This window comes from Oncorhynchus gorbuscha, linkage group LG13 (genome assembly GCF_021184085.1).
Source record: "Oncorhynchus gorbuscha isolate QuinsamMale2020 ecotype Even-year linkage group LG13, OgorEven_v1.0, whole genome shotgun sequence".
Taxonomy (NCBI): Eukaryota; Metazoa; Chordata; class Actinopteri; order Salmoniformes; family Salmonidae; genus Oncorhynchus; species Oncorhynchus gorbuscha.
Window position 1 is genome coordinate 51,508,934 of NC_060185.1, and position 17,890 is coordinate 51,526,823.

Below are 17,890 nucleotides of genomic sequence, written 5' to 3' on the forward strand. Positions count from 1 at the left end.
TCTATGCCAGCACACAAAGCGATGATAATGCATGCAATGGTGGATTATAAAGGCGAAAAATTTTCATGCATACCTCATAGACCCCCACATCACTCCCCTCTCGGCTCACTTTTTGTTCTGGCGAAACCATTGCTGCCACCACGACCACTACCAGCATTAGTCACCACGTCACATGCAGCCAGAGCGACCTGAGTCGACAACGCTCTATCCTGCAGATAAGGGATGGTCGACCCCTAAACATGCGAGTGTGGTCAAAAACTTCTGTTCAGAATGGCTCATGCATGTCTTCCTCTGTCGCCAGCATGGAGCATACCATGGGCTTGGTGCCACAGACACTTGTTGACAATGGACAAAGAGGAATAACTTGCAACCAACGACTAACAGACAAATGCTGGATGACTGACGGAGATGGCGAAGGCCGAGGACCTCCAGCATGGCGAGGACCTCCAGCAGCGTAGAGAGTATTTTGGGACTGTGTGTGTGAATAGTGTGAAGCCCCCTGATACTTTTGAAATAACATTTTAAAAATGTAAACTATATAGCCTTGTCTGTGTGGTGGCCTGGGATCTCAGAGACCTGCAAGTTGACATACACTAAAAGTATGTGAACACCTGCTCGTCAAACATCTCATTCCAAAATCATGGGTATTAATATAGAGTTGATTCGGGCACTGATGTTAGGCGATTAGGCCTGGCTCGCAGTTAGCGTTCCAATTCATCCCAAATGTGTTCGTTGGGGTCAGGGCTCTGTGCAGGCCAGTCAAGTTCTTCCACACCGATCTCGACAAACCAATTCTGTATGGACCTTGCTTTGTGCACAGGGGCATTGTCATGCTGAAACAGGAAATGGCCTTCCTCAAAGTTTTGCCACAAAGAAGCACAGAATCGTCTAGAATGTCATTTGTATGCTGTAACGTTAATATTTCCCTTCACTGGAACTAAGGGGCCTAGCCCGAACCATGAAAAACAGCCCCAGAACATTATTCATCCTCCACAAACTTTACAGCTGGCACTATGCATTGGGACAGGAAGTGTTCTCCTAGACGTTTCCACTTCACAATAACAGCACTTAGAGTTGACGAGGACAGCTCTAGCAGGGCAGAAATTTGACCAACTGACTTGTTGGAAAGGTGGCATCCTAAAATGTGTCCACTTTGAATGTCACTGAGCTCTTCAGTAAGGCCATTCTACTGCCAATGCTTTTCTATGGAGATTGCATGGCTGTGTGCTTGATTTTATACACCTGTCAGCAACGGGTGTGGCTGAAATAACCTAATCCACTCATTTGAAGGGGTGTCCACATACTTTTGTGTGTATATATAGTGTACTTTTGGCCATGTAGTGTACCTAAGGGGATACATTTAATAATGCATTTAAATATAATTCAAAGTGTTGTTTTTTTTGTTGATAATTTGTCCCCATGGTAGTTGAATTGAATTAACTTTATGTCCTCCATTGACCCACAAACTCTTCCTGTTATTGACCCTGTCGCCCCACATGACTCCTTTCATGACCACAATGCTTTTACGATATTTCCCTTATTACAGGATGACATCATTTGAAATTCTTTAAACCGATGTCGCAAGGAATGTTGGAGCTTGTGCAGTCTGTGACAGGGAGTGTTTTTGTGCATTGTGTCGGGTGCTATTCGTTATCAACATGACCCTCCACGTGTTGTGTGTTGACACAGGCAGAGTTTAGGACAACCAATGATAAGAAGGACCCATCCCTTTATAAGCACGGTCTTGATGAAGAGTCATTCTGCCAAACCTAGTACATAGGTAAGGACAGGCCACTCTCTCACTTATTGATCTTGCGTTACTTCTGTTTTTTTGGTCTATTTAGTCTGAAAATTCCTGTTAAAAATCCTAATTCATTTTCCCATTTCTCCTCAGTGTAAAAAAACAAAACAAAAAAAACATGCATGTCAAAGTAGTGATCTTCGCCTTGTCGTTTTTGACAACCACAGGTTTGTGCTTTCTTTCCTTTCCATTAAAAACATCATTGCATCTGCTATCGAATAGTGTTTATAATATATAGCAGATGTATTAAAGAGAATAATAGGATTTAAAATGAGTTCATGTATGTCAACGTCTATCTCCTACTGTAGCATACCCACTCCACCGTACCAGCAGAGAAGCATCACAGGCCCTACAGGACATAATGACCAATCAGGCTCATGAGAAGACAGACCTCAACAAGGATGTCAAGTATGTCCTCATACAATATATAACTAATTCAATAAATAATTGAATCATGAATCACAAATGCATGTTTTCAGGTGAGCCTTTTAACAGCCTTCTAACGGTCCAATAAAGCCTTATAACAGTTCCATAACAGGCTTATAACGCTCTCTTAACAGCTTTGTGATGGTATTATAACAGTATTTTAACAGCCTCATAACAGCCTTTATAACAGTGTTTTAACTGATCCTGTATGTGAACAGTGGGATGTGGAAGAGCCATGTGGAGAGCAGCAACCTGTACACCCAGGACAGCCCCAACCCCATGGTGAGCGAGATCAGGCACAAGCTTACCCTGGAGTCCGAGAGGCTGCGCGTCCGCCTTCGCCAGGAGCTCGCTAAGTTGAGGGAAAGGCTCGCCGTGTACCCTGTCCACCCCCAGTCCAGCGAGTCCACCCTGGCCAGCGTGAGAGATCGCCTGGCCCCACTGATCAAGCAGCTTCAGAGCGCCGTGAACAGCAACAGCCAGGAGCTGTGTAGCCACCTCAGGCTCTACTTTCAGGGATTGGAGGCCGCGGAAAGCCAGGCGGCGGCCGGACCCACCCTATACCTGGAGGCCGTGCAGTGGATCAGCCAGACCTTGGATGACAGCAGTGCCAAAATGACCTCCGTCATCCAGGACTTCAAAACCAAGACATCCAGCATGATCAGGGAGCTCAATGGTACCTTCCAGGGGGACTTCTGGCAGGAGGTGAACGTACGGCTGGGGCAGGAGGTGCAGGCGTTGAGTCTGGAGGTCCAGGGCAGGGTGGGGGTGCTGAAAGCAAAGCTGGCCCGTCTCCTGCTGGCTCCACACCCCGTCAGGGCAGAGGTGTTCACCAGCATGGAGCAGTTCTGCCAGAGTGCCACCTTACAGGACCAGTTGTTCCATGCCAGAATAGAGAAGCACCTTCTGGGGCAGGAGTCACAGGTTCAGAGCCCCAGCGAGCAGCCCTCTCCACCTCTGGGCTTATTGGAGGAGGACTTCTCTGCGAAACTAAGCGCTCTCCTCCAGGACATTCTGCACACTGTCCAGTAAAAGCAGAACAGAACTTTCCTCGTAGCAAAATGAGAGAGAAAGAACATGGTGTCCCATTTTTGGGTACATTTAAACTATATTGTTGTTTCTGCTCCTTGTGCTAATATATATATATATATATATATCAACTCCTCTACCATTGTATATACAGTACAGTAAGTAATCCATGTATATTTATGTTTTTGCTGTTGTTTATTTCATGTGGATGATTGTTGTAAGGCATTTTATTTTGTCAACTGTAAATAAAGCTTGTGTGAAGTTTACAGTGTAAACGGATAGTTCATATGCAGTACTTGTATTGTATTCTCATAAAAAACAGACACCATTACACAATATTGAATTCATGTTGAACTTTATTTAGTATTTGTTTCCAATTATGTACAGAGCAGTAGTAGCAGGTCTGAAATTGGAGCATGATTGACACGAAAACTGGGTTGCGAAACCCCGCCCACTTCGGTTACAAGTCAACTGTATTGAGTACAGTATATATCAAAACAAAATCCCCCAAACCCATATCATATATTATATATATTATAGCATTGTGGAAGACTCCGTGCGTATATCTATGGAGTCGTAGGCAATGCTATTAATAGTAGTCAGATAAATGCCATAGTTAATATATCAGTTCCCACATTCCAGAATAATAATTTAAATTCAAAGAAGTATTTATGTTGCCTCATCTACTACACTATTGCTCAATCATTTAACATACTTTCAGAAATTCTTATATATTAGTACAAAAGGTGAAGTATTGTGATGGTTCAGGCGTTTACACATTTTCCTTCGTAACAGGTCATTGATATTGATGAACTTTATCTATGAACAAAAGGAGAATTAGACACTAGTGTCCACTTATTTTCTTAGGACACACTCAAGGTCTTCTAGTAGTTTTTGGCTACAAAATTAATGACATCACGAGAAATCTAAAACACACACTATTAGGCAAAGCAGATTGGGCAGCTCGGAGGTGGACAGGTTGGTTGGTAGATGGTCATTGGCCAAGACACCTTTCAGTCAAAGGAGTGGGACAGACCGCCTGCCCAGTAGAACTTCTTGAGGACAAACCAGCTGCCAAGGACAAGCAGGGCTATGGCTGCAGTGCCAAAGAGGATCCCTACCACCAGCCCTGTGATGTTAACCCTGTCACCTCTTGACTGTACCCCTCCGCTGCCTGGATCACACAGAGGAAAAGTAGAGCATAGTTTTTGGCGTGCTTTAAATGGCACGTTTATCCTCCCACCTAGACATATTCATTATTTGACACTTTAATTTAGCAAAAACATTTAACTCACTATATGCCAACGCAGCAGGTCTTTCCTCTGTAGGATAAACAACAGGGAGGGAAAACATATTATTCATTGAAATGGAATTTGAGTAGCAGTGGTACTAATAGCAATGATCTCTATAAACAGCAGTGAATGAAGTGCTACCTGTGATCATTATTACTGGATATCAGAATCTCGGACATAATGTTGAACAAAATCATTAATGATGACTCCAGGTCTCACCATCTCTGCTAGTATAGAGTGGTCCCACAGAAACGGTGGCTGATTCCGCTGACTCGGATCCAAAAGGCTCCAGGGATCTCTTTCTCCTGCTATTGCAAGCCTGTAACAAAGACACGTTCTTATGCTTATATGAACCATTTATGGCATTGCAGCGAATTCAGGGGATAGCACCAACCGGAACTTGGAACCCTGGTCCAGTGACTGTCAACCCAACAAGTTAGCCACTATACCAAGAGATCCGATCTCTTGACAAGGTTACTGTGATGGGTCAAGGTCAACACTGTTTTATCGGTGGTGCTAATTGTAAAGAACAAGATACTTTAAGAATGGTGTAGGTATGTGAACTCCACTTACATCAACTAGTTTCCTACACTTGCTGGGCTCACACAGTCGAAGGATGCAGTGCAGGAAGATACTGGACTTTTCCAGGTTATTGTGTGTCACAAAGCGAAATGCCTCAAAGGAGAATCGGGAATTCTTGGAAATCCCATTCTGTGTGACGGATGAGCGTGAATCAACAGTGCATCTGTGAATAAGGATTATAAGAAAACGCTTTGTCATTTTGCACATACTTATTATGATCAATATTCTGGGCTGCAATTTATCATTCATATATCCCTATATTTGAAATTGATGAGAGGATGGTTTTTGTCAAACCCTGTGAAGAAGTCGTGCTTCTCATTGTTTGACATGTTGTACGCTGATGGGGTTGCAAAGCAGTGGTCAAGTAAAAGATTAAAACTGTTGGAGGGAGGGGGAGGGAGGGAGGGAGGGAGGGAGGGAGGGAGGGAGGGAGGGAGGGAGGGAGGGAGGGAGGGAGGGAGGGAGGGAGGGAGGGAGGGAGGGAGGGAGGGAGGGAGGGAGGGAGGGAGGGAGGGAGAGAGAGTCATGTCAATTTGTTAGAAAAAGAGTGTACACCGTTCACAATAATGAAAATATAAAATATACAAAATAGATATGAATATAATGGATATGGAAAACTACAATACAAAATACTGTACATGAAATGAGTGTGGACTTGACATTTGACCCAGTAGATAAGTTAAGAGACAAAATGTTGTCTTACTTCCCAGTGAGGTTGGTGGCCTTGACCTCCACATAAACCTTGGAACGCAATTCAAGTCCTGTCGGTGGAACGACCAATGGGTAACCATAATCAGTGCCCTACACAACAAACAGTAGAGAAGAGAAGGAGTTGTGAGGAAGATCACAGGTGAGATGTGTTCTGTAAATATCCAAATCAAAAGACTAATAGTAGAGTGAAATAAGAGTAAATGAGCACTTCATAATTTCGCTAAGATATAGCTACATTAATAATAACATTCTATAGGCAGGTACATTCTATAGGCAGATATTATATACTTCTCAGACAGCCCTGACCAATCATGGATGCTATTTTTTTATACATAAGGAATTGAATCCTGCACTCACGTTAAAAACACTCATACTCAAGGTGTTGATGAACGTGCCATTGTTGTCACTGGTGGCCACTGAGACTGACGACCTAAGATAGAGAGAGTGGGAGAGAGCTGGCGTTAGAGAAGAAGGACCTGACGAAGATACCAGAATTATTTTGTAATCAACCCCCCCCCCCCCCTCCATCTATCTACATCTACGTAGCTACCTCACTAGCTATATAACCCAATTCACCCTCTGGGGATCAATAAAGTACATTTTTACAGATAACCAGTTAGAGGACCGAGACTCACGCTACAATCTGTGTGTTGTTGAGAAGGTACTCCAGTGGGTAGCGGCAGGAGAAGTGATAGTAGAGGTCCGTGGCGTAACTGATGATCCCCACAGAGGACTTGGGGGTGTTAAGGTAACCTGTGATGATGACCGACTGGATGCTGGAGAAAAAGTTGAAAGGACCAGAAGCATCCGGGGCCTCGTCCAAGATCTAGGCTCAATCAACACAATGACGGATTTAAGGAATTGATGACTGAAAGGGAAAGGGGTCATCTAGTCAGCTGTTGATGTAAGACCCAATGAATGATAGATCAGTTATGTAGGGTCCACACAATGACGGATCAGTGTAAGATCGTGGATTATTGGATTGATAGGGGATCAACACGTTGCTATTAGACAGTTAGCCAGTGCACAAACACAGCCCTTCAATATTAGGTTTGTTTTACATTCGATTCTATAATAAGGTAAGGTAGTATCATTTTTACACAACTGAACAGTTCACAGTAGGCTAAACACAATTTTCCTATTTCCATGAGCTATTTCCCAAATAACCACCAGCGGGATAGTCTTGGACACAGTTCACATTACATACAGTCAAAAAGCCCAAATCCTAATGATGTCCTAATTTACACCGTAACTAAGTCACTCTCTCATTGTGCATTAACTGTAATATGCAGATTTCCTCAAATGTACACCTTACCCAAGGCACTCTGTCACAGTGAATGTCAAGTAACCCTCTCACCTGCAGTGACTGTCGACAGGGGTTCGCCTGGCTGTGATTGACAGGCAGCTGGTAGCGTATGACAGGCGGATCCACACTGGTGTCAATCAAGCCCTGGCACTGGCTCTTGTTGTGCTCTCCATTCAGAGCCAGACCGGCGGGGTCGAAGCCTGCCCACTGAGCCGTACACAGGTTCACCTTCAGGTTGATCATACTGGCCCCGCAGTCCACCGTCAAGTCGTTGTTGTCTGAGGGGCCACAGAGGAGAGAGAGTGGAGGTTAAAACATATACAGAATCATTACTAGACTACAGTAGCTGCTGGGGGAATCACTCAGGGATCTTACCACTGTTCATTCAACGGGTGGGTCTAATCCTGAATGCTGATTGGTTAAAAGTGCATTCTAGCCGGTGTCTATTCCAGAAGTTACCACTGGCGAAATCTATGCCGTTAAAATGCCTATTGACTCTGTTCCACTTGACTGCGCAATCCACTGTCTCCTCAGCCCAGCCAGGCAAGTTACTGAGGGGAATCAATCAGTGAGCTCACCATTGTCTGATTACCGTGTCTCAATTATCGTTCAGCTCAAAATGTTCCCCCTGAGATTTTCACATGGAGAATTTCACCCCTGAATAGCCACGAGGTTCAACCCTCAGGACTTACCTGGGACCCTCTTGTACAGATCAGAACAGTTGTAGGTAATGGAGAGGGCAGGCTGGAGGAGAATAGCCATCACAGCGGAGACATAGCACAGGGAGAGCATCTTAACTACTATGGAGAGAGAGGATGAGAGACACACTCAGAGGACATTCACAGAACAGAAAGAACCACAGTCGGCATCCATGGACAGAGTGGACAGAAGTTGATAAAGCAGAGGTGGTTTTGAGGTTTGTTATCCCACATAGGAAGTAAACATGTCAAATGTGCCACCAAAGAAAATCTGTTACATGTCTAAAATGATCAACTTCCCCCAAAAAATGATTCCCTACTCCAAATCAGTTTGGTTTGACCTTTCAAAACTAAAGCAAGGAGAGCTGAGTCTCAAGTCATCCCATCCTACCTGTGAGGTTCCTGAGCAGGTGTTTGTGTGAGCAGGTGGTGGTGGGGTGTGTCTCATATACTGCAGGTGTTAGACCTCACTGACATCTAATATCACATGGGAGTGAAACACACATCCACCCCACCAACAAACACACACACACCAAGGTTGTTTTTTTAAAGTGAAAGCCATCAAACAACCACTGAGAGGACTGTGTTAGTGGGGTTTGACATCGATCTCAAAGGTTAACCTGCACAGGATATTTCATCTTTCTTGGAGTCAAATAGGGGATGTTTTAAGAACGATTGAGCGTTGTTGCTTTTCAGGGACATATTGTACACTGTATTCATATCTGTTTTATCATATTAGATTCATTCCATTCAACAACAGGATTTTTTTAACACTTTCATAAACCCACTTGAATGCAATATTCTTCGGTGATTTGCTAACTGTGGAAACAATTAGTAATAACTATATATCATGTTTTAATATACAGTACCAGTCAAAGGTTTGGACACCTACTCATTCAAGGCTTTCTCTTTATTTTTTACTATTTTCTACATTGTATAATAATAATAATAGTGAAGACATCAAAACTATGAAATAACACATATGGAATCATGTAGTAACCAAAAAAAGTGTTAAATCAAAATATATTTTCTATTTTTCTAAGTAGCCATCCTTTGCCTTGATGACAGCTTTGCACACTCTTGGCATTCTCTCAACCGGCTTCAACATATGTAGGAGTTCCCACTGTCCAACTCATCCCACACCATCTCAATTGGGTTGAGGTCGGGTGATTGTTGACTCATCAGACCAAAGGACAGATTTGCACCAGTCTAATATCCATTGCTCGTATTTCTTGGCCCAAGCAAATCTATTCTTCTTGTTGGTGTCCTTTGGTAGTGGTTTCTTTGAAGAAATTCAACCATGAATGCCTGATTCACACAGTCTCCTCTGAACAGCTGATGTTGTTTCTGTTACTTGAACTCTTGAAATACTTGGGCTGCAATTTCTGAGGCTGGTCACTCGAATTAACTTATCCTCAGCAGCAGAGGTAAGTCTGGGTCTTTCTTTCCTGTGGCGGTCCTCGTGAGAACCAGTTTCATCATAGAGCTTGATGGTTTTTGCGAAGTTCTTGAAACTGTCCGGATTGACTGACCTTCATATCTCAAAGTAATGATGGACTCGTTTCTCTTTGCTTATATGAGCTGTTCTTCCCATAATATGTACTTGGTCTTTTACCAAATAAGGCTATCTTCTGTATACCACCTCTACCTTGTCACAACACAACTTATTGGCTCAAATGCATTAATTCACTTTTAACAAGGCATACCTGTTAATTGAAATGCATTCCAGGTGACCAGCTTATATGAAGCTGGTTGAGAGAATGCCAAGAGTTTGCAAACCTGCCATCAAAACAAAGGGTGGCTACTTTAAAGAATCTCAAATATAAAATATATTTTGATTTGTTTAACACTTTTTTTGGCTACTACATGATTCAAATCAAGTTAAACTGTATTAGTCACATGTCCTGAATACAACAAGTGTAGACCTTACCGTGAAATGCTTACTTATTCCATGTGTGTTATTTCATTGTAGTTGTGAAAACGTAAACTATGTAGAAAATAGTCAAAAAAGAAATAAGATAAACCCTTGAATGAGTAGGCTTTATCAATGACTTGCACTATAATTGTATTTTTTATTTGATAGGTTGCGATATTGTGTAGAATATGCAGTAATATGAATTCTGAGCCAATGAGATGATCCAGAAAATACGAAATTCTCCTTTGATCATGGTTTTTAGCCCAGGACCAGGCTTAACCTCTGTCTAAGAAACAGGCCCTTAGAGCTTCACGGGTTGGGCATGCACTGGCATTTCATTACATAACCTTGTTTGGAACAGGGGGCGGGGTCGGTTCAAATTTTATAAACATTAATCTCCACACAAAACCTATTCATCAAAATGCCATACAATCCCTGGGGTTCCTTTTGCATTTCTTATCAAACTTCCATCTAAAAGTGAGAAGTTAAGTCTATACGAGGGACAAAGCGGCCCTTGGGATGTCCTATGTAGAAGAGTGGATTCATGTCTTGAGAATGAAACACTATGAATGCTGGAAATGTGATAACGGAAGGCACAAGGTAAGAAACACACAGACTCAAAAAAATAGGCATTGTTAATTTCACTCGCATGTCATCCGTCTATTCTATTTTGTTCCAAGAGCTACTTTGAAAGTAGCCTTTGCTATAGGCTACAACTGCTACTGTGAAGGCCTATTGTTCAGCGGGAAATATAGAATCAAAATATGTTTCTGCCAAAAGCCCCTTGGCGAGAGAAGAGATTTGTTACACTATACGGATGCATCACTTGGTGACAGTCCCTTCACTTTTTTGCCTCTGCCCAAGATTTCTCCAATGACAATTGTTTAGTCTTCAGCACGGGTTGTATTTCCATGTGGTCCTAATGGCTGCTGGGGTCATTCAATGGGACAATTCCAGATTATGCAAAACTGTGGACCCTTGTAGTTTCAAGCTAAGCTGTTTACTAATATTTCAAATCAATGGATAATCAAGGTTGATTGATTCTGGAAATGAATGAAAGAACAATATTGGACATGTGGAAATACCATAGTAATAAAATGCATGTTGCTTGCCTTACATGCTATATGATGCGAAGAAAGAAATGAATTAGCTAGATAGGGGGGTGAGTTTTCTGTCTGTAATAAAGCCCTTTTGTGGCAAAAACAATCAATTCTGATTGGCTGGGCCCTGGCTACCAAGTGTGTGGGCCTGGCTACCAAGTGTGTAGACCTATGCCCTATCAGGCCCACCCATGGCTGCACCCCTGTCCAGTCATGCAAATCCATAGATTAGGGCCTAATGAGTGTATTTCTATGGACTGGTTTCCTTATATGATCAGTAACTCAGTAAAGTCTTTGAAATTGCTGCATGTTGCATTTATATTTTTGTTCAGTGTAGCTGTTTAACGTGGAATCTTTCTCTATTCAGTTTTTCTAATACAGGTATTCGTCCATCCAATCACCAATACAGGAAACCTAACATTTCACAAAGTTAAACATTGCAGCTGTAACCTTCACCACTGAAAACGAGCTAGAAAAAGTCCCAGCCAGACATGACCAGTGTAAAAAAACACCAAGACATGTCAGCCAGGATTATACTGTAGTGACAACATACTCCAACACAGTAATCACCATTGTGCTTCTTTACAATATCCATTCTCAGCGCTCAACAAAGGTGGCGGAAATTTGATCTCAGTCACGGCAATAACCGAGGGCAATTAGGGTTGTTTAAGATGCTGATTTGAGTTGGGAAAGAAAATATGCTGGGAATAGGTAAGGGAATGATACTGTAGACTTTAGGAGGTGTGACAGATCAGCTAGTCCAAAACCCCCTAAAAACAGGTGTGAGGCATGAAATGAACAGACCGGAGGCAGTGGTTGTGGTTCCTTAGCTTTCGTATTGTCACTAAACGGGTTCTTTCGCCCGACAAAATAGTTCCTGTGCAAGGTAGAATCCAATGCTGAAACAGTGTGAAAAGCTCTCTCGCCATCCATTTGACAAATCTGACCATTATTATATCCTCCTGATTCCTGCTTACAAGCTTGATCTATAAAAAAAGTGGTCAGATGAAACAAATGCTTAAACCATAGGACTGCTTTTCTGGCACAGACTAGAATATGTTCCGGGATTCTTCCGATGGCATTGAGGAGTACACCACATCAGTCAATGGCTTTATCAATAAGTGCATCGAGGACGTCGTCCGCACAGTGACTGTACGTACATACTCCAACCAGAAGCCTTGGATTACAGGCAACATTCGCACTGAGCTAAATGGTAGAGCTGACGCTTTCAAGGAGGGGGACTCTAACCCGGAAGCTTCTAAGAAATCCCGCTATGCCCTCCAACGAAACCATCTAACAGGCAAAGCATCAATACAGGACTATGATCGAATCTTACGACACCGGCTCAGACGCTTGTCGGACGTGGCAGGGAAGCACAGCCGAGAGCTGCCCAGTGACACGAGCCTACCAGACGAACTGAATAACTTTATGCTCGCTTCGAGGCAAGTAACACTGAAACATGCATGAGAGAGTCAGCTGTTCCGGACGACTGTGTGATCAACATTCACAAGGCCGCAGGGTTCAGACGGTTTACCAAGACGTATACTGAAAGCATGCGCTGACCAATTGGCAAGTGTCTTCACTGACATTTTCAACCTCTCCCTATCTGAGTCTGTAATACCAACATGTTTCAAGCAGACCACCATAGGCACTTTGCCCATGAACACTCACATCTGTAGCCATGACATGCTTTGAAATGCTGGTCATGGCTCACATCAACACTATTATCCCAGAAACCCTAGACCCACTCCAATTTGCATACCGCACCAACAGATCCACAGATGATGCAGATCCACAATCTCTATTGCATTCCAATCTACCCTTTCACACCTGGACAAAAGGAACACCTATATGAGAATGCTGTTCATTGACTACAGCACATTCAACAGCATAGTGTCCTCAAAGCTCATTCTTAAAGCTAAGGACCCTGGGACTGAACACCTCCCTATGCAACTGGATAGGGAGGTTGTGAAGAGGGCACAACAAAACCTATTCCCCCTCGGGAGACTTAAAGATTTGGCATGGGTCATCAGATCCTCAAAAGGTTTTACAGCTGCACCATCGAGAGCATCCTGACGGGTTGCCGCTGGTATGGCAACTGCTCGGCCTCCGCCAAAAAGCAAAACAGAGGGTAGTGCGTATGGCCCAGTACATCGCCGGGGCCAAGCTTCCTGCCATCCAGGACCTCTATATATGGCGGTGTCAGAGGAGGCCCTAAATATTGTCAAAGACTCCAAAGACTCCAGCCAGCCTAGTCATAGACTGTTCTCTCTGCTACCGCACAGCAAGCGGTACCATACTGCCAAGTCTAGGTCCAAGAGGCTCCTAAATAGGTTCTACCCCCAAGCAATAAGACTCCTGAACATCTAATCAATTGGTTACCCAGACTATTTGCATTGCCCCTCCCTCCCTCTGGAACGCTGCTGATACTCTCGGTTATTATCTATGCATAGTCACTTTAATAACTCTTCCTACATGTACTTATTGCCTCAATTACCTTGACACCGGTGCTCCCGCACATTGACATTGACTCTGTACCGGTACCCCCTGTATATAGCCCGGCTATTGTTATTTACTGCTGCTCTTTAATTATTTGTTATTCTTGTCTCTTACATTTCTGTTGTATTTTCTTAAAACTGCATTGATGGCGAAGGGCTTGTAAGCATTTCACTGTAAGGTTGTATTCAGCGTGGGTGACAAATACAATTTGATTTGATTGAAAAGAATAAACAAACTAAGCAGCTGACCAAAAGGCCGTGGCCAAAAAGGGAACGCAAAACAACAAACGACTCCCCTCATCTTTAGACTATCGTCTACACATAATATTTACAGGGGGAATTCTTCCCCCTATCTATAACCTGCCTTGTTTAACATGGAGCCAAGATGCGTTAGATGAAGCCGCTTTCTCTGCGGTAGGAAAGTCTGACGTCCTCACATGTCCCCGTGTCTGCTCCCAATCCACTCCTCTCCTGTTACACCTATATAGAGGGAGACACCAAGCCAATCAGTGGGCCCAGTTGTGTACTAATTTGCTTTACACTGAATACCTATCCCCTGAGGAGGGTGCTGTCGTGTCGTCTTCCTCCGGCTGATAACTGAACTCTCACAAAGGGTATAGTGGAGAGATCAAGAATTCATTATAGTACCTGTCTATCAGAGTTGACTACCCCTGCGTCACGCAACTAGTTTATCTCTCCTTTCTCATCATGCCAGCTCGCAAGGTGGACCTATTATAGAGTACCATAGTATGAGTCATAATACCCATACAACCTAGAGGTCAAACGTGGAAATTGTTCCAATCGTATTTCCACCATTAATTTCTCCCATAGGGGATTTTAGAAACACTTAAAATAATGGTTGTGTTTTTTTGTAAGCTTACCTGGTGTGAACGTGAACTTTTGATAACCATGCAAATATCTCTTGACTTTTATCAATACATTCAACTGTATTTACCCTTCCAAATTTGAAATGCTAATTATGTGGCAATCATAAAGAATTACAAATACCATGGTGATCTGGACGAGACTGCAGACTCGAGGCAAGGGTAGGAATCTCTGGATTATAACTATCTAATGTTAGCTAAATGTAGAAATGAATAAAGAGGATAGATTTCTTTAAATTGACAGAATTGTCTTGTGCAAGTTTGAAATTGACACAATACATATTAGCAAAGGCATTGAGAAGATATGAGGAGCAGGAGCTTGCAGGGATTTGTAGTTTTTCACGATGTATACTTTGATGCTAATTAGATTTTTTTTTAATAATCTGAGAGTAAATAGAGACGAATATATTGATAAAAGTCACCTTGCCCGGGATAAATTTACACGGTTATCAAAACGTCACGCCAGGGTGAGCCTACACCAAGCACAGCCCTTATTTTAAGTGTGTCTAAAACGGTGGAAAAACTGTTGCAACCATTTCCCTGTTTGACCGCTAGGTTTTATGGGTATTATGACACCTCCACTGTGGGGCTCTATGGCCATACAAGGGCCATTATCTAAGTGTTATGGTACATGGTGTGTCCTTGAGAAGACTCTTTTGTGTTGGAGATGTTGGAGTAGAACTAGTGTGAAAGTAGAAATAGCTTGATTATTGGTCACTGTCATTGCTTGAATAAGACAATGCAATGATGGTCAAGACACGGTGATGAGTAAAAAAAGATTGTCGTAAGAGTAGTAGTCTCTTGCTGTCATTTGCTGGCCAAGTTTGGGTTGTTATCAGTGCTCGTGGACCAAAGTATACAAAACATTCTGAACACCTGCTCTTTTACATTACATAGACTGACCAGGTGAATCGAGGGGAAAGTTATGACCCCTTCAGTCAGTGTAGATGAAGGGGAGGAGACAGGGGAGAAGTTTTGAAGGGGAGGAGACAGGTTAAAGAAGTTTTTTTAAGCCTTGAGACAATTGAGACATGGATTGTGTATGTCTGCCATTTAGAGTGTGAATGGGCAAAACAAAATATGTAAGTGCTTTTGAACGGGGTATGTCAGTAGCTGCCAGGCGCATCGGTTTGAGTGTGACAAGAACTGCAACGCTGCTGGGGTATTCACACTCAACAGTTTCCCTTGTGTGTCAAGAATGATCCACCACCCAAAGGACATCCAGCCAACTTGACACAACTGTTCCTCTTATTATTTGAAAATACCTGCAAATTCAAGTATGATTATTAAAAATGATCAGAATGCAGTCCCAAATCACAGACTTGTATCAGCTCCAGTAAGACCATATTTAACATTATATAACATACATTGCTTCCCTGTCAAAGAAATCAACTGATGCCTTGAAGTTAAAAAAAGGCCTATTCCATTCCTGAGTTACACCAGAGGTGGACCCCCTCGCATAGAGACAGTGCATGCCTTTGCTTGACTTGAGTAACACTACCCTGGCCTCGCTCAGATGACGACCCTCTCATGGGGCCAAGACTCGTGTCACTAATAAAGAGACATGATAGAGAGTTACATTCCAGGAAGACGAGTAGTGAACCTCTGGCCCAGAGCCAGCCAGACAGCACAAAAGTGCCTCACATAAAATGAATGTGTTGTGGAACACATCCTGGCTTGTCTGAGCTCTTCATTTGCTCCCAGAAAGCATGTGTTGCAGGGTTTACCATCTGCTGATGACTTATTGAGACAGCACGAAGAGAGGCGATGAGTCTCGGTCTTGTGGCTGACTTGTGGCTGACTTCTGTGTGTGCTGGGCCAAATAGGATAGTATTTTCTATTTAGATGTAAATATTTGGCATACATTCCCCTCCGTTTATTGATAAAGGCACATGACTCTAGAACCAACAAATGTCATAAAAAAAATATTGTGAATGTCCTTGACTAGTCTACATGGAAATGTATCTGAAAATAAATGCATTTATATATTTATTACAGTCTTGTCCCATCGCTCCCATACAGACTTGGGAGAGGCGAAGGTCGAGAGTCATGCGTCCTCCTATACACGACCCCGCCAAGCCGCACTGCTTCTTAACCCGGAAGCCTGCCACACCAATGTGTCGGCGGAAACACCGTACAGCTGGCTAAGTTAGCATGCATGCGCCCGGCCCGCCACAAGGAGTCACTAGATCGTGATTGGACAACGACATCCCAGCCAGCCAAACCCTCCCCTAACCTGGATGATGGTGGGTCAATTGTACGCCGCCTAATGGCTCTCCCGGTCACGGCCGGCTGCAGCACAGCCCGAGATCGAACTTGGGTCTGTAGTGACACCTCTAGCACTGCGATGCAAAACATGAGTTGACTTTTTGGAAATAATAGGTTTTTCCATTGGCACAGCAGTCGAAGGCACTGCATCTCAGTGCTAGAGGCGTCACTACATACCCTGGTTCGATTCCAGGCTGTATCACAACCTGTCACGCCTTGGTCATTGTATTTTGTGTTTTTGGTATATTGTTTGGGTAGGCCAGGGTGTGACATGGGTTTATATTGTTGTTTTTCGTATTTGGGATCGCGGCTGTTTAGGGGTGTTGTATAGGCTTGGCTGCCTGAGGCGATTCTCAATCAGTCAGGTGATTCTCGTTGTCTCTGATTGGGAACCATATTTAGGCAGCCTTAGTTTCGCTTTGTATTTCGTGGGTGATTGTTCCTGTCTCTGTGTAGTGTTCACCAGATAGGCTGTAATAGGTTTTCGTTCCGTTTGTTGTTTTTGTATTTATGAGTTATTTCATGTATCGTTTCGTTTTCATTTATTAAAGATCATGATTAACAAACACGCTGCATTTCGGTCCGACTCTCTTCCTTCAACAGACGAACACCGTTACACAACCGGCCGTGATTGGTAGTCCCACAGGTCGGCGCGCAATGGGCCCAGCACTGTCCGGGTTAGGTTTGGCTGGGGTAGGCCGTCATTGTAAATAAGAATTTGTTCTTAACTGACTTGACTAGTTAAATAAAGGTTAAACAAAAATTAAATAAAAATTCCAGGACACCGACAATACTATTTATGGTATATGAGAAAACGTATGCTACGTCTTCATTCATAGAAGATTGTATTTGTTCTTTCCTGATTCTGCTTGGGCATAATCTGTCATTGCCTATATTGTAAAAAATATGTTCTTACTACATTAGGCTATATGTAACTAATATTATTGGATGAGAGATGAGAGTTATATTTGCTGCATGGAATGTGTATTATACTGTTATTGATTACTCTATTTTAAGCTTTTTAAAGCCTCTACATTCTTCTTCATATTCTTCAATAGACCTATGCATAATTTTTCTAGAGAGAAAAGGGAAATTAGTGGAAGTGCCTGAAAAACAAATGAGAAAGGACAGGGAAAGGAAATATAGTGTTGGAAAATCAGCTCTTCCCTTTCCTCCCTTCTGGCTTAATGTCAGGGGCCAATGCTTTGCACACTCCTCTGAGCCCATGAACTCACTGTCAACAACTACAGACCAGTATCCTTCTTTCTTTTCTCTCCAAAACTCTTGAACGTGAACCCGATACCTTCCACCCGATCAACTCTCCTCACAAGCAATCCGATCCTAGATCAGTACTCCTACTCTAAGACCGGTGGAGGCATA

The 17,890-nt window shown here is 43.0% G+C and overlaps 2 protein-coding genes across 2 annotated transcripts; one reads left to right on the top strand and one right to left on the bottom strand.

The window, feature by feature from the left end:
- The first annotated feature begins 1,709 nt into the window (after positions 1-1,709).
- On the top strand, positions 1,710-3,540 carry zgc:162608 (uncharacterized protein LOC100037332 homolog). The gene is made up of 4 exons (XM_046296561.1): positions 1,710-1,780; positions 1,895-1,968; positions 2,110-2,209; positions 2,446-3,540. The coding sequence occupies exons 2-4, from the start codon at positions 1,920-1,922 to the stop codon at positions 3,257-3,259; spliced, it is 963 nt and encodes a 320-aa protein (XP_046152517.1). The 5' UTR covers positions 1,710-1,780; positions 1,895-1,919; the 3' UTR covers positions 3,260-3,540.
- A 67-nt stretch (positions 3,541-3,607) lies between these two features.
- On the bottom strand, positions 3,608-8,268 carry LOC123994253 (zona pellucida-like domain-containing protein 1). The gene is made up of 11 exons (XM_046296793.1): positions 8,237-8,268; positions 7,840-7,947; positions 7,199-7,425; positions 6,477-6,667; positions 6,199-6,271; positions 5,834-5,931; positions 5,425-5,508; positions 5,122-5,293; positions 4,768-4,867; positions 4,552-4,578; positions 3,608-4,430 (listed from the first exon to the last, which is right to left on the bottom strand). The coding sequence occupies exons 2-11, from the start codon at positions 7,937-7,939 to the stop codon at positions 4,270-4,272; spliced, it is 1,233 nt and encodes a 410-aa protein (XP_046152749.1). The 5' UTR covers positions 7,940-7,947; positions 8,237-8,268; the 3' UTR covers positions 3,608-4,269.
- Between the last annotated feature and the right edge of the window lie 9,622 nt (positions 8,269-17,890).

Excerpts from the sequence above, each read along its gene's own strand:
- zgc:162608 (XM_046296561.1), top strand. The coding sequence starts at position 1,920 with ATGCATGTCAAAGTAGTGATCTTCGCCTTGTCGTTTTTGACAACCACA. Across the intron at positions 1,969-2,109 it reads GTCGTTTTTGACAACCACAG|CATACCCACTCCACCGTACC; the intron begins GTTTGTGCTTTC and ends CTCCTACTGTAG. Across the intron at positions 2,210-2,445 it reads GACCTCAACAAGGATGTCAA|TGGGATGTGGAAGAGCCATG; the intron begins GTATGTCCTCAT and ends GTATGTGAACAG.
- LOC123994253 (XM_046296793.1), bottom strand. The coding sequence starts at position 7,939 with ATGCTCTCCCTGTGCTATGTCTCCGCTGTGATGGCTATTCTCCTCCAG. Across the intron at positions 7,426-7,839 it reads TCTGTACAAGAGGGTCCCAG|ACAACAACGACTTGACGGTG; the intron begins GTAAGTCCTGAG and ends GTGGCCCCTCAG. Across the intron at positions 6,272-6,476 it reads AACAACACACAGATTGTAGC|GTCGTCAGTCTCAGTGGCCA; the intron begins GTGAGTCTCGGT and ends TCTCTATCTTAG.